At 42.5% G+C, this 17090-nt stretch overlaps 1 protein-coding gene across 1 annotated transcript in view; it reads right to left on the bottom strand.

Annotated features, from left to right (window-relative positions):
- Positions 1-7553: 7553 nt before the first annotated feature.
- zgc:63972 (protein CutA homolog) overlaps positions 7554-17090 on the bottom strand; it is a 14701-nt gene continuing 5164 nt past the window's right edge. Inside the window, exons 3-6 of the mRNA XM_042059938.1 lie at positions 13026-13085; positions 10905-10950; positions 10489-10538; positions 7554-8191 (exon numbers count right to left, since the gene is read on the bottom strand). Of these exons, the coding sequence (XP_041915872.1) occupies positions 8074-8191; positions 10489-10538; positions 10905-10950; positions 13026-13085 (274 nt within the window). The 3' untranslated portion in view covers positions 7554-8073. The remainder of the gene's footprint in view (positions 8192-10488; positions 10539-10904; positions 10951-13025; positions 13086-17090) is intronic.

Genomic DNA, 17090 nt, shown 5'->3' with positions numbered 1-17090 from the left:
TGTCTTCCTGTGGGCGGTCACAAGCCAAGGTGGGCTAGGCCATGAATAATTGTTTTCCCTGCGGCGTCACAGGGAAGGGCTTTTTCTGATTCGCTTGTTTTTCCGTGTATTTTCTTTCATTGGCTAATGCGGGCAATGGAGGTAGAAGATCATTTTCACGTGCAGCATGCATATGCAACTTGGAGTGAGCTATAGTATTTCGAAAGGAACAAGTATTAAACGGTTTCTCGGTGAATGAGACCTTTAATATGAATTTTATATTGTAACCTGAAGGTACCATGCAGCTTGATCCCTGTGCTCCTCTGCTACGATGTATTCACAACACACCATATAACTGGCTTAATGTATTCCCATGTAGACTTTTTTGCCGCGGAAGGGGCGGGATACTGCCATTGGCGTTACAAACCAACCGCATGCATTTCTGTGGAGGATTTTTCGAGTGCTGTACATGTCTCCTCATTAGAAAGTCTCTGGAATGGGTCACAAAAGTATGGAGTCCATGAAGGGTCATGGTGGGAATTTATTATGACCGCCGCGCAGCAAAGCGGCGGTCATATAGGTTTAGTCAGATTTTTTTATTTTTTTTTATTTTTCACATGGCCAAATTTCCGTCAAGGATTCCCGGGACACTGAAAGACCGGGGTACACGAAACTTGGTGGGCATGTAACCCCACATGGATAGCATGGAACCATCGTGTTTTGTTTTGATCTGTAGCCCCCCCGCTGGACTGTACCCCCCGAAAGGAGTGTAGGGCAGACACAGTTTTCTGTGAATATCTCGAGAACCGTAGGGTTTAGGAGGACCACCTTTTTTTTGTATGTTGATCTCAAGGGGCCATGTCAACCCATTCCATAACCACTCATTTCATATATAGCGCCACCTACAGTAGTTAAACACAAAAAAGTAAAAATGAGGTGTTGTAATCGCCGGTATCTGTGACCTAACATAGTCAAAACTGCACGAAATTGGAAGTGTAGGATCATTATGACACCCTCTGAATGCATGCCAAGTTTCGTGGAATTCCGTTCATGGGGAGCCACACAATAAATGAATGTATGTTACTGTACACCAACTGGCCTGTAGGTGGCCGGAGACAGTTTTCTGTGAATATCTCGAGAACCGTAGGGCCTAGGAGGACCACCTTTTTTTGTATGTTGGTCTTAAGGGGCCATGTCAACCCATCACATTACCACTTATTTCATGTATAGCGCCACCTAGTTAAAAATTAAAAAGCAAAAAATTAGGTGTTTTTATCACAATATCTCTAGCTGACATGGTCAAAACTGCACGAAATTGAAAGTGTAGGATCATTATGACACCCTCCGAATGCATGCCAAGTTTCATGAACTTTCGTTCATGGGGGGCCATACAATACAATAATTTATGTGTACATTTAGTGACCGTACACCAACAGAGTTTTCTGTGAATATCTTGAGAACCGTAGGGCCTAGGATGACCAATTTTTAGCAAATGTATGCCTCCAGGGGTCATGTTAACCCATTCCATATGCACACATGTGCATAAACAGATACACACGCACACACATACATTCACAGTAATCATACATATGACACATACTCATACAGTAGACATATGTACGCATGCATGCACAAGCACAGACTCAGGCACATACGCAGGCACACACACAAGCACATGCACGCGCACACACACACACACACACACACACACACACACACACACACACACACACAAACATAAACACACACATAAACATAAACATGTACATGCACACATGCACAAAATTCAAGAATTTCTCAGAATTATGAACAGGCAAAATGGGGGTGGGGTTGTATAAAAATGTATTTTACATGTGAAATCTATGAACTAATCAAGTTTTGATACTTGTTGTCTAGCAGATACCAGTGAGAATTGAGTGTGCATAATGCAATTCAGTGAGACAGTTAGAATCATATATGCCTTTCAGCGTGACTTATTTTTGTGGAAAAAATGTGCTGGACTGGGCGGCGGTCATATTTTGTACCGCTCTGCAGTACATCTAGTTTTTTGAACTTCTGTTGCATTCCCTCACAATAGCTTTTGCATTCCCTCACAAAATCAAAAGTATTGCAAGGGAACACAAAACGATTGTGAGGGAATACAAAACTATAATACGAAGAAAGGAAGCTCTAAAAATAAATGTACACGTCTAAAAAAATAATTCCCACCATGGTCCTTTGTGGGCCACGTACAAAAGTGATTAGGCTATTCCAGTTGTTGATACAGTATTGATACACACAAGTTACAGTAAACATAGAAAGGTAGCCCTAAAACATTTTGAAGCATATGGAAGGAGTCACATGTATGTCTGTGAACAATCTGTTATCATATGTAGGCCCAACTATAAAAGTGTACATATAAACATATAGTGAATATATATTCTACAGACTTTTTTCAAAACGGCACACAACAATTAAAGCTTTCACAAATATGACAAATGGTAACTAGCCATTAGTTTATTTTGGCAGTGCTTGGGTACAGTATACTTTTTTTTCTGAGAAATAGTGTCACACTCAGCACCACAGACAACACACTAAATCTGCAAAAAAGTGTAAAAGAGTGCAGCTGTTAAAAGTCGATAGAAAACACTGGAAGGAAGAGGAAGTGGGACAAGTGTGTGGGCTGTGTTGGTGACATATTTCTGTTATTCAGTTACAAGTGAGATAGGACAGTGAAGAGAATAGCTTTGAGAGAAAAATAACTTTGAATTTACATCAAATTTACATATTTATAGGAACATCACCTATTACCAACCGTCTAATATTTCCAACCTCTTAGTCTCCAGTTTGCCATATTCCAGACAACCACCTACATAAAAAAAAAAAAAAAAAAAATATGGTGAAAGAGAGAGAGAGTGTTTGTGTGTGTGAGTGAGTGAGTGTCTGATCGAGATTCAGGAGAAAGAGAGGCATGTATTGCAGAAGGTGCTGCTCTGATCCAACAAAATCCAAGCTAGTCTGAGTTGTGCCCTTGAGTTGTGCCCTTGAGCAAGGCACTTGAAGGAGGAATCCAGCCAGTTTTCACATATTGTAGATCTCCGTTTCTCGAGGTCACCGAGTACTGTCGCTACAACAACAACAACAAAAAAGGAAACCGGTTTTACCCCAAGTAAAGCCAGCAGCTAACGCAGCCAGGCAGCTACAGCACTACACTCTAGGGGCATGTCCTTGAGCTTCCATTTACATGCACCCACTGACAGTACTCGGTGACCTCGAGAAGCGGAGATGTATGTGAAAACTCGGATTTCTCCTTTAGCGCCAAATTGCTCCAGGGTGTCTGACCCCAGGGGCGTCTGACTGGGGGTAAAACTACTACTGATTATAGGGGCCCTAGAAAAGTCTGGAATATATTTTACTTTAATAAAAGGAGGAACATGTTGAGGAACATGTGGGCCCCAGAATCTTGTGCTACGCCCCTGTCTGACCCAGCAATTAATTGACATCCGTAAGTAACTTTGAAAGTGTCAGCCAAATAAATGAAGACAAAGACAATAAAGATACAATAAGACCTTGTTGCATCTACTAGAGTTCATATTGTTTGTCTGCCTTGAGATTGCTGCCTCAGAATGGCAAATAACCAGCAATGAGTTGATGGAAACAAGTGCAGACAAGTCCAACCAAACAGCGCCCAACGGTAAAAGATGCTTGTTAGACCATGTCTCTCCAGCACAAGCATTCACAGCAGTGACACACACAGCCATGTGCCTGCAAACACACAAACACATTCACAGCCATGCAACTGCAGACACACACACACACTCACAACCATGCACCTGTAGACACACACACACACAACCATGCACCTGTAGACACACACACACACACACAGCCATGCAACTGCAGACACACACACACACTCACAACCATGCACCTGTAGACACGCACACACACACACACACTAACAACCATGCACTTGTAGACACACACACTCACAGCCATGCACCTGTAGACACACACACACACACACACAGCCATGTGCCTGCACCTACAGTACACTAACACACACACTTACAGTCATGACATGGACCTGCAGACACACACACACATGCATAAACACTATATGGTGTAGGTATCTGGAATGTGGACTTAATCAAACACACACACACACACACACAAACACACACACACAAGCATAGAATGTAATCAGAGAAAAATAAAACAATACATTCATGGAGGCTTCTACAAATATACACACAGAGACATAAGGTAAGAGTGGCATGCAGAAAAAGATACACACAAACACACATCCTGCTGCATTGGGGGAAAGGTTTCTGGTCGACACACCATCAGCTAACACAGTGGTTTTCAAAGTGGGGGCCGCGAGGGGGTGTCAGGGGGGCCTCAGCAAGTTAGAAGGAAAAATAAAAGCAACAAATAAATACATTTGAAAAATGTAAAATATACCTATTACTATGAGGGTTGTTATACAATGCCATTATAATAATTTGTCGCATATCTGAACATTATATTTTCCATGATAATGACTGGGAATAATAGTGATAGCTCTCATATATAGCAGAAAGCCCCAAATGCAATTTTACAACTGAATGCTCCATCGCGAAGTGCTTGTGGCTAAAATAATTATTAGCTTAATGGATTTTTACAGGAGGATTAGCTTAATGTATTTTTACATTTGCCGTAGTATTGTCAATGGGTTTAATAAAACATCAAGAGGGTCCTTGGCCAGAACCTTGTGGTATTTGGGGGGCCTTGTCATGGAAAAGTTTGGAAACCCCTGAGCTAACAAACAGCAGGGTCGAAAACGCTCCATGCTTTAATATGCTGTTGATCCAGAACACTGATATAGGGGGTCAGATTTCAGGTTTAAGCTTTGTCCTCTGAACAGCTGTTCAGCTGGTAAGGTCAGCACAGGACTCAGTGGACATTATACAGATAAAAAAACAACTTATTTTCTTGTCATTATAAAAGGTTCAAAACGTTTATTTATTTATTTATTTCTCAAAAAAATCCCATTTAGCAGGCATAGCACAGCATTCTACAGATTGCGATTACCAACTGACAAAGCACGTCAACAGCAGCTGGATTTCAGCCATCCTGAAGTATCTGATCACATTCCAGTACAAACAACCGACTGAGCAAAAAACCCTGCCCATAAAATTCCCTCACCACATTCAATGTAAAAAAAATAATTCCCTAATATGAAACCAAACATCACCTCTGCAAACATTAAAAGCATTTGCTTCAAAGTACTCATTTAAGTCACATTTAAGTTCATCCATAACAGTTGTTATTATGGCCAGTCCTCATTCAAAGAAACATTCTTTGGTACCAAACATGTACTATGAACAACACATGGATTTGCAAAGTCCTTAAGTAAAGACGGAGTGGTACACCACAATCACAGATCGGTGAGAAACAAAAGGCAGTGTTTTGAGACAAAGATGAGGTTGGAGGCCATCGGGATGTCCAGAGACAGGAACACCTGAGTGATAAAAGACTTTCAGGAGTGTACTGTATGTGTGCATGTTTGTGCGTTCCTACGTGCATTTGTGTGTGTGTGTGCATGTATGTGTGTGTTTGCTTGGGTGCATGTGTGTGTATTTGTGTGTTTCCATATTTAAAAAAATACACACAATGTTTGCATTTACACACTAATGAATGGCTGGACCGCTGACTAAACTGCAGTTTAAATAAATGCAAAACTGTACATCGAAGGGAGCCATTAAACTCAGATTGCCATATTAGCACCTGAACCTGCAATTAAAGTTAATGAACACAAAAACTAGCTAACATATAAACGACATTACCGACGCGCTTTAAGCATAGGACTCAGAGAGGAATGGTGATGTTGGACACTTTTCAGGGCTAGCAAAGGCTGCCTGCAGTTAGTGTCTTTCCCTTTAAGAGGAAACTGCCCCACATGGCTGGTTCGATTCCTGTTGACTCTGTATACTGTAGCCTAGAAATCTAGACGCGCCCCTAGCGGCAGCAAATTACATTTGCTGCCAGGGCTAGTCTAGCAACTCTCTGTTGGCTTGTGAGCTCCAGAAATCGAAACTTAATCAGGACATTGAAATCGTGTCTAGAGTCGTTTGGTGGGCTTAACATAATGATTGATGGCAAAGTTGCAACGGTTTGGCTTGAATTCCCTGCTACTTGAAAACAAATATCCTATTGCGTCCTATTGCGTGCAGAGGGAATTTGAAAGACAACTGATTATCCCGCCCCTCGGACTGAGCACTGCGAACGGTGAGTGCCCAGACCCTACATTTTAATGTGGGTCTGGCTCGCCAGGCTAGGAATACTGCTCTGTTTTGACTCAAAACAAGGCAACACATTCCTCACAACAGCTATTTTTGTCAAAAGCAAATGAACACACACACAGATGACACTAGGAAGAGTGTGGAGAGAACATACGCTTGTCAAATGGTCACCATCTTGAATATTTGGGGCAGCTGTAGCCTACTGGTTAGTGCTTCAAACTTGTTACCGGAGGGTTGCGGGTTCGAGCCCCGACCAGTGGGCCGCGGCTGAAGTGCCCTTGAGCAAGGCACCTAACCCCTCACTGCTCCCCGAGCGCCGCTGTTGTTGCAGGCAGCTCACTGCGCCGGGATTAGTGTGTGCTTCACCTCACTGTGTGTTCACTGTGTGCTGAGTGTGTTTCACTAATTCACGGATTGGGATAAATGCAGAGACCAAATTTCCCTCACGGGATCAAAAGAGTATATATACTTATACTTATTTTCTGTGCGAAAATAAGGTGGGAGAAAGTTTGGGAAGTCAGTGATGCGAGTAATGGCTTACTGCTGTGTACTAGACTGCATTTTTTTCTCTTCGGAAGACAACTTTATCTTTAATAGAGAAATACAGCTGTGTACTGCTCAATGAATTACATTCAAATTTGATTTCACTTGTCATACGCTATTTTAGCGAGAAGATATCTGTAAAAAGCGGGAGGGGTAACATACATAGGTCTGGTGTGAGACAGAAAACACAAGACAAAACATACGGACACACAAACATGAGTACTGTTAAAGACTGACAAAGTCACAGATAGACAAGAGACAAGACAGGTAGACAAGACTACTGTAGGACAGGGCAGATGATTAAGTATTTTAGGTAGGCTGAGGTTGGTCAGATGTTTTGGCATGAGTGTATGTGTGTGTGTGTGTGTGTGTGTGTGTGTGTGTGTGTGTGGGGGGGGGGGGGGGTAGTCAATTCTGGTAATATACACAGTTTTTGGCTATGTTTTGGTTGAATTTAGAAAGGTTATGAATAGGTTCCAGGTATCTTCAAAGGCTGACATATGCTTCTTTTGGAGAGCATTATTTTTTTCCATTGAAATGTATTCTGCAATTAGGTTGGTCCAGTGACTGATGTGGCATGAGTTCTTAGATTTTCCAGTTTTGGAGGACTACTTTCTTAGCGAAATGTGTACCAGACAGTATTTCTCACCAATGACCGAACCAAAAACTATCTTTTCATCATGTCCAAAGAGACACAGCCTCAGCCTTGTTTTTGCATGAACAGTGAAGTTTGGAGAGAACGTAGGTAACACACACACAGTGGTGACGTCATGAACAGTGAAGTTTGGAGAGAACGTAGGTAACACACACAGTGGTGACGTCATGAACAGTGAAGTTTGGAGAGAACGTAGGTAACACACACACAGTGATGATGTCATGAACAGTTAAGTTTGGAGAGAACGTAGGTAACACACAGTTATGATGTCGTGAACAGTAGCACCGGAGAGTTCAGTTTGGCCCAAACGACTGTGCTGCATCATTTCATAAAGTTCTGGAACCTTCTGTGGCAGAGTCATCACCAGGGCAACGTGATGGAACTTGGAACAGGTGAGGATAACAATCTATAAGGCTCTGGTGCAGAGGTTGAGTTATGGAATCTTCTATGCCAGTGACACTGCTAGGCTCACACGGTGGGACTTCCTGCTTCAGGTTGCGATCGGGGGAAAAGTTCTGGAATCCTCTGTGTCACTGCCATTCCCTGCTTCACAGGCGGGATCCTCCAGGAGAACTTGGGGATAGGGGGGGCTTAGTTACGATTGGTCAGTTTGACAGGCTGGGGCTCCCTGGGTCAGGATGGGATATAGGGATTCTCGGGGACAGCTTCGTCGATCCACTTCATGTAGTCCAGGCTGCCATCCTCCACGAGGAAACTCAGCACCTCAGGGTTCTCATAGGGGTGGATAGATCTACAACAACAAATCAATCAATTAATCAATCAACCAATCAATCAATCAATCCTTCAACCAATTGCTTAATTATTTATTCAATCAATCGATCGATGAAGCAATAAATCAACCAAACAAAATCATAATCTTACCAAAAAACAAATCAATCAAATCGTGCATAAATAAATTTAACAAAAGAGAAAATCTTCTTCTTTTTATTTTTATTTTTTTGTAGAGATCCAGCACAAGGAGAGCAGAGGGTTCTACTCTCTAAATGTTCACAAAGCAGAAAACCTGCTCTTCTGCCTTGTAAAGACCAGAAAACAGGTTTTTCTGCTTTGTGAACATTTAGTTTAATTCAAGATGAAAAACCGCACTCATCAAACCGCTAACACAAACACGTTTTGGCCTAAGCCGTCATCACTGACACAAACTGACGACGGCTTAGGCTAAAATGCTTTTTTGTTAGAGTACATGGTCCAATAAAAATAGAATTTTGGGAAAACGCTTGGGAGTGTGGTTTTTCAACTTGAATCTGATAGTCTTTCTAAACTCTGACTCGAAGTCATTATATTTTTGGAAGTTGAGCACGCCTGCTTCGTCAACATTTAGTTTACACAGTCCAAATATTGGAGGTCAAAACAGTGCTGTGTGGAACTAGTGTGTTTGTGAGCTTGGGAAGACTTATAGAGTGACACCGGGTGGCTGAGTGGACTAATAGGCCTCTTCTCAAACCTCTACAGTGGGTACCAGTTTAAAATGGACACTTCACCTAGCGTGATTCACGCAGCTACGTGAAATGTAAGTACATCTGCAGCCGCTAGGGGGCAGCATAAGTCCGCTGTGGCGTACCTCAGTCGAACCGGACGGAGTGTTCGACAGCAAGGGCTGTGATTGGCCGAGTTTTCAGTGTGTTGTTTGTCGGTATTTTTAGCAGCCCCTGCAACATGCTAGTCCACTGTAGCCTATAAGCTTTGTACATAATGTCAAACATAGTTTTGGATTCCGTGGCAGGATTTCTTGATTGTACAGTGCCTGTCACTCAGTAATGTTTTAAAATGAGAGCTTCGTCAGCTGGCAGTAGGCTACTTTGTCATGAGAAGTTCGCTTGCTAACAGAACATAAATATGCTGCCCAGAAACCTCGTGAATAGTTCTGATTTTTTTTTTTACTACACTAACGAGGTTGAAATATAGCCTTTGCCTACAGCATCTCCTTAACAGTAGGCCTAATGTTAACAAAACGACAGCATTCATATGACACATGCATACGGCCTGTCTCCTCGGTCCTCCAGCTCGTGCCCCGGAAATCGCATTCATCTAGTGGCAACCAGAGGAGGCAAGACCGAGGAGACAGGAGGGAGGTGGAAGGCCTGGACCGAGGAGAGAGGAGGGAGGTGGAAGGCCTGATAAGTGAGGCAACACAAGAGTATCCTACGCGGAAGCATTTTCAGTCGGAATTGTGCGATCATTGGTCCAAGCTGCCAAGGTAAAAAGTTCCCTCCCACGTCTGTCAACTTTTGGTTTCAAACAAGTTCGTAGGGATTAATTTGTGTCAATAAACTAGTAGACAGATCAAAAAAAGGACCTTTATATGCTGGAATTATCACGTTACCATACAACTACCATTCAAACTTTTAATATGAACATTTTAGGCTTTGGTATGAGCTCATATTCTCTGCAATTTGCGTGTCTGTTTATTCTAGCCTAAGAGGTGATACGCCGCATCATCAGTAATCGACGTCTCTTAAAAGTGATGCGTGAGTGAGCAGGCCATCTCATGTCTCGTATCAGTCTCTCCTTCATTCCTCCATCCTCCTATCGTTCCTTCCTCGTTTCTTTTACAATATCAATTAGAAGGAGGGGCTAGGACCAGAGGAAGGAAGGAAGGGAGCAAGGGAGAGAGGATAGACAAAAAGACAAATGAGAAGAGGCCATAGAGTGACACCGGGTGAGCTGGGGAGGACTTATAGGGTGACACCGGGTGAGCTGGGGAGGACTTATAGAGTGACACCGGGTGAGCTGGGGAGTGACACCGAGTAAGCAGGGGAGGACTTATAGAGTGACACCGGGTGAGTTGGGGGGGACTTATAGGGTGACACCGGGTGAGTTGGGGGGGACTTATAGGGTGACACCGGGTGAGCTGGGGGGGACTTAGGGGGTGACACCGGGTCAGCTGGGGAGGATTTATAGAGTGACACCGGGTCAGCTGGGGAGGATTTATAGAGTGACACCGAGTGAGCAGGGGAGGACTTATAGAGTGACACCGGGTGAGTTGGGAAGGACTTAAAGGGTGACACCGGGTGGCGCTGAACTCACCTTACGTATTCAGTGAGGCTTTGGATCTTAGAAGTGCGTGTCCTTACCAGCTGAAACAGAGAGTGAAAAACACACCATGAAAATCCATTCAGCAATACCACCACAGATCTCCAACCCCCCACACACATAACCACGATATGCAGCAAGGATAACCACACACACACACTCCACTGAAACAACAAACACGACATGCACCTCTGAGTGTGACACACACTTTACAGTCAGGACACAGGATCTTCTCTTTAGTGCTGGCTGACATTAACATTTCCATAAATATGTGTGTGTTATTATTATGTGTGTGTTATTTTGTGTGTTTTATTATGTGTGTGTTATTTGGTGTGAGGTTAATATATGTGTGTTATTTTGTGTGTGTTATTATGTGTGTGTTATTTGGTGTGAGGTGTGTGGACACTCACCAGTAGGACCTCTGTGGCGTCCTGGATTTCACCTTTCCAGTAGTACCTGAAAGGAGGGGACACCAACCACACCATCAACATGACACAACACACAGAGAGGGAGAGGTGTGTGTGTGTGTGTATGTGTGTGTGCGTGTGTGTGTGTGTGTGTGTGTGTGTGAAGAGAGACAGAGAGGGAGAGCAAAAAGAGTGTGTGTGTGTGTGTGCGCGCATACCTGTCCACTTGCTCATGCTTGAGTTGAAGTGAGTGTGTGTGTGTGTGTGTGTGTGTGTGTGTGTGTGAGTTGGTGTGTTGTAACTTGCTGAAGATAACGCATAAAAACATTTGCTACATGTCTAACTATAAATGTGGCAGTGGCAATTTACAAGAGCTGAATGCAACATCCATGAATAGAAGTTTTGCATTTGACTTCCTGATACTGAGACCCCGACAAGCTCAACAAGAGGAAACAAGCTGTTCTGTGCTCTGTGTGTGTGTGTGTGTGTGTGTGTGTGTGTGTGTGTGTGTGTGTGTGTGTGTGTGTGTGTGTGTGTGCGCGTGTGTGTGTGTGAGCTGAGCATGAGTCTGTGGGCACTGCAGTGAGGCTGAGAGCCTGAGTGAGCTCAACCAGAGGAAAACTATGTCCTGTGTTCTCTCTGTGTGTGTGTGTGTGTGTGTATGTGTGTGTGTGTGTGTGTGTGTGTGTGTGTGTGTGTGTGTGTGCATGCCTGTCCACTTTCTCATGGTTGAGTTGAAGTGAGGCGCGACCACTCCTGTGTGTGCTGTGTGTGTGTGTGTGTGTGTGTGTGTGTGCATGCCTGTCCACTTCCTCATGGTTGAGTTGAAGTGAGGCGCGACCACTCCTGTGTCTGTGTGCGTGTGTGCGACCTTAGCGACTTTCAGGTGGTCAAGAGTCTGTGGGCAGTGTCATTGGTGCCGCCAACCGTAATCCTGTATGCACTGTGCATACAATTTATCAATGCTTTATTAATGAAATCATTCAATATTACAACAATAAAAATAACATGCTTCAAGCACAAATGATGAGCCTATGTTTAGCACAAAGAGAATGGTCATCTCAACATAAGGATACATTAGAAGATGATGATTGGTGTAAAATTTGTCACAACATGATAAGCAGTTCTGGCGCTTAAAAACGCAACGTTCCCTTCAGGTGTTTAACAGTAAAAGGCGCACTGTTCTTAGCAGTTATGCTGAAGGCAGTGAGATTAGGCATTGCATCCTACAGACACTCTGTTTGGATTGGAACATCGCAGTTCGGGTTTCAAGATCGATAAGATTCAGTTGATGCGTAGAGTATGGATCATCTCAAAGTTTGGGACAACCAAACAGCAGTGTAAGCAAATCCTTATTGTTAGGTGACCATAGCCGTCTTTTCTCTAGGCCTAAGCCTATCGCAAATCGCGACATAAGCTCATTGGTTTCTTCTTTTCTTTTCTTTCCCTTGTTCGCGTGTTGGGTAGTGAAGCGATAATGCATTTAAAGCAATGTTCACGTCATGAACCAGCCAGAACGACATGGCCAGAGCTGCTTGCTCTGTAAAGGTATTTCTGACCCACCCAAATTGCATTACAATGGTGTGTTTAGCAGCCAGAATTAAAAAAAAAAAATCCCGGGGAGGAAATCTCCCTCATCCCAGAAATGTTAAAAAGCTTGAAACACCTCATGTGTAGGGTAGCCATGCACTGTTATTTTTTTTTTTTTTTAGCCTCCTGGGCCATGGTGCGTACTATGGTATACAACCCTAGCGGCGCCCCTGGGCAGTGTGTGTGTGTGTGTGTGTGTGTGTGTGTGTGTGTGTGTGTGTGTGTGTGTACCTTTCAGGTGGTTGAGAATCTGTTTGCAGTGTGTGTGTGTGTGTAGGACCACAGATCTCAGTGGGCAGAACGTGTAGGGTTTTAGTTTTCAGTGGGCATCATGTTAGAGTTAAAGGTAAAAGTTAACTGTTAAAGTGGACAAGCTAGCATGCAAACTCCCTCTATCCTCCTTCTATTCAGAATACCAGATGATCAGTAGCGCTCGGGTGAAGCCACACCCCAGAGTGACAAGAGAGACCCAAACTCTGTTTGGGGTCAGTCAGAGTTCAAAGGTCAATGGGGCATGCTCACAAAAAAACTCACATGGTGGCAGAGCGAGGAAGAATGTTGACACACGCAGCCATGCGCCTCTCCATTAGAGACCTACAGAGAGAGAGATGGAGGGGATATAGGAGAGAGAGAGAGAGAGAGAGAGAGAGAGAGAGAGAGAGAGAGAGAGAGATAGGGAGAGAAGAGAGAGACAGATAGGGAGGTAGAGAGAGCGATAGAGACAGAGAGAGAGAGAAAGAGAGAGAGAGAGACATAGAGAGATGAGGAGGGAGAGAGCGATAGAGACAGAGAGAGAAAGAGAGAGAAAGAGAGATAGGAAGGGAAGGAGAGAGAAAGAGAGAGAGATAGGGAGAGAGGGAAGGAGAGAGAAAAAGAGAGAGATAGGGAAGAAGAGAGCGATAGAGACAGAAAGAGAAAGAGAGAGAGAAAGAGAGATAGGAAGGGAAGGAGAGAAAGAGAGAGAGATAGGGAGAGAGAGAGAGAGAAGAGAGTTTAACACTCATTTATTCAATCAATCTTCAAACCAGGACATCACCGTAACACTCCATTAGTATCAGTGTAACACAAGATTCATGACCTGCTGTACAGACATTTTACATCCTCAGATTACAATATTAAGTAGACTTATGTTTCTGTTTATTTTTAACCTGATGGGAATTAGAGAAAGAGAGAGAGAGAGAGATGCACTTCCTCCTACAATGTACATCCTTCGATCAAACAAGAAACCTTTTCTTCAACAAATTTAACTAAGAAATTCCTAATTTGAATGAACTTAATGACATATCAAAATTAAAGATACTATTAGGAGAAGGAGATAGAGCATATCTTGCTGCCCAGTATGTATCAACATGCCACAATCTGAGGGACAATGAGTGACCTATATCGACAAATAAACACACACACAGACACACGCGCACACACACACACACACACACACACACACACACACACACACACACACACACACACACACACTGCATTATACACGGCATTTTATTTTACTTTTACCTATTTATTTTATTCTTATGAAAATCTACTGACATGTTTGTGTTAAGATTTATTGTATAACTGCTTTGGCAATATAAGTGAGTTTGTCATGCCAATAAAGCATTCTTGAATTGAATTGAATTGAATTGAATTGAATTGAGAGAATTTGGAAAATTTTGAGTTGCGTGTCCCGAGTCCCGACAAAAGCCTGTCGGAATGCTAAAATGTCCTGGTTTACACCAATCACTATTAAAGTGTGGTCTTATTATAGCCCGATCATTAACTAAACCCATGCAGAAAGACTAAAGCCTAAAGCATCCGGCGTATGATTTCGATAATGTGTGTGTTTTAGGGCTTTGACTCCGAACTTCGTTATTCGAATATAATTCGATTATTTTAAAAATTAAAGATATTCGAACGAATTTTAGGGATCTCTTAATATTCGAACCTGTAGCCTATGGAAATATTTTTTGTAAATGTATTTGGTTGTAGCCTAAACGTTGTTTTCAATTCAGATTCCGAGGTTTTTTTCACGCCTTCTGAAGTGAAATCGCGAGCTCATTAGCAAGCCTATTATTGGCCATCTGGGCTCCTGTAGGTTAGCATCCTGGCTGGTTCGTGCTTAGTGAGCAGCTCCCACATAAACATTTTTATTTTAAACTTAACCTTCCTCTGATTTGAATCACCTTAGTTATCAATCAAAGCAAACAGGGAAAAGAAATGGCAACACAATCATTAAAAACAATTAAATAAATAAATGTGCAGATAAGTCTGAATGAAAAGCAGCACTGGTTGAAGCCTGGAAATATTGTAAACAAAGTAACGTTAGCTTAATTTGCTAGTTTATCATAGTCTATGGTTAGACTGTTCAGTTTCCCCACGTGTGTTTAAGTTTCAATTGAATACTTTTTCTCCTTGGGACAGGCCCGTTTGAGTCTTGGAAAATACTTTTCCATTTGCATTGGGACTGAGATGATTAGAATTTAGCAGTCAATTTGAATGCAGTAGTTTTGAACAAATTCGTGCAGCGTGCTAATGATGCTAACCGGATTTAATAGCAATTTAGCCAGTCGTCTTGCACGATTAATGTTTGGATTACATGTGCATGCTGAGGAGGGATGCGCCTGTTGAGAGGGAGAGAGAGAGAGTGCACGGGGCAAGGAGAGTCTGTGGTGAGGTAACGTTAGGCCTACTTCTACCGCCTACTCTGGTAGAGTTTGACATACTACAATGCAAGATATATTTAGCCTATTTTATTTATGGACAACATAAGGCAGGAGGTGTGTGTTGCTTTTAATTATGAATGTTCTATCGAACGTATTTTTTATTGATATCGATTACATGTGCTATACATATCGCTATCGTTGTATCGCCCAGCCCTATGCTCAATAATAACAATTTTGACACACGCATTTACTCAGCCTTTCGTGCACGTAGTCTATTGACATTGACTGATACACTGCCCTCTGGTGGACAGAACAAATAGAACTTAAGTTTGATACCAATATCGGTCTTACGGAAGACATTTAATGGTTAAAATATTATTAATACATATTCGAATATATTCGAATTTTAATATTAATAAACAAACGAACTTCGAATATGATTTTTGGGCAAAAGTCAAAGCCCTAGTGTGTTTGCTCGAGTGCAGTCAATCGTAACAGTCTGCATAATCTTTGCATTTGCATCTTTTTCAAATGTATCTCTGTAAACACTGTTGCAAAGCCTCGTCATATCTGCCTCGTTTTATCGGTTAGGACAATGCCGAAGAGAAAGTCATTTTCAAAATAACCTATGGCTGAGTTTTGTTTTCAAATGTTTTCATGCATGTCTGGATAACGGGTGAGGAATGTTTAGGAGACAGACTCGTAAATCCTTAAATCCTCGTAAACTCGTAAGTCTTTTATTTACAGGCTTGTTTTCGAAGCAGGCCTTTATTTCTTATGTGCGTTTTATTGCCTTCTCTTTTATTGTGAGACATATGTTTCGTTTGGAGCGTCATTCCAGTAGGCTATCAAAAGCAGAAGATGTTCGGTTTGGTTTGGGATTTATTAATTTTGTGTGTTTTTCAGACAATGGAACCTGGTGAACTTCTCAAAGTAAACAGTAACACTAAAACAAGGGGCTACATTGAGATTTTTGGTGGAAAAGATTAGGCAGTCTGCCGAGAGACCTGCCCCAATGGGCGTCATTGGACCATTAAACCACACAATGATCCAAAACATACAGTCAAACAAGGCGAGAAATGTCTACAGGAAGGTCTACATGTTTTTACATTATGAAGTGAAGAAGGCACCATGCAGAAATACAGCAGCCTTTCCTCTCTTTCATACGTACGCGCCAATCTTCAGTGAAAAGTCTTATTGAATTTACTGTACTTCACTTGAACACAAACACAAGCTGAACACACCCAAGTTCTGTAAGGCTGACTAACACACACCTGGGGCTCTGAGGAATGTGTGGTGTTGGTGAGTAACACACACACTCAGCTTCTCCCTTATCATGATTGCAGTGAGGCTAAGTGACACACACACATACACACACACGCTCCTCCCTTACCATGATTGCAGTGAAGCTGAGTAACACACACACACACACACAAATGCATTCTCAGGAGTGTGTCGGGGCAAGTGAACATGGGCAGCTACTTCAAAATACAGTAAACCTTGACCGTGTTGATTTAATACACACTTCAATAGAGCTTTCCCAAATATACCAGCATGAAGGAATGTCCAGGGCCTGGAGTCAGCCTGGACAGCCTGCAAATCTCTGACCTACTACACTAACGTTGTATAATAGTTATTACTAGGTGATTAAGTTAGCCTCGTTGGGAACTGAATTTACTGAAGTTACTTAACCAAATTCAGTTGTGCACAAGGGAAATTGCAGCCAGCCGTAAATCAGAGAAGCACCATGTGATCCTGTAGCCAGATCCTGATCTTTCTGAATATTCGAGGATAATTCCTCTGAAAGCATTTCAGACGGAGAGAGATTATCATTATTATTATTACTATTGTATTAATGGCTGCATGGGCTGAACCAGGGCCGAGTGGAAAGAGCCGAGACTGTTCTGCTTTGCACTGTTTACTAGACACAAATGGATTCTCATTT

This window comes from Alosa sapidissima, chromosome 13 (genome assembly GCF_018492685.1).
Source record: "Alosa sapidissima isolate fAloSap1 chromosome 13, fAloSap1.pri, whole genome shotgun sequence".
Classification (NCBI taxonomy): Eukaryota; Metazoa; Chordata; class Actinopteri; order Clupeiformes; family Clupeidae; genus Alosa; species Alosa sapidissima.
The sequence above is the reverse complement of the archived record's forward strand: the minus strand, read 5'-3'. Positions and strand labels throughout refer to the sequence as shown.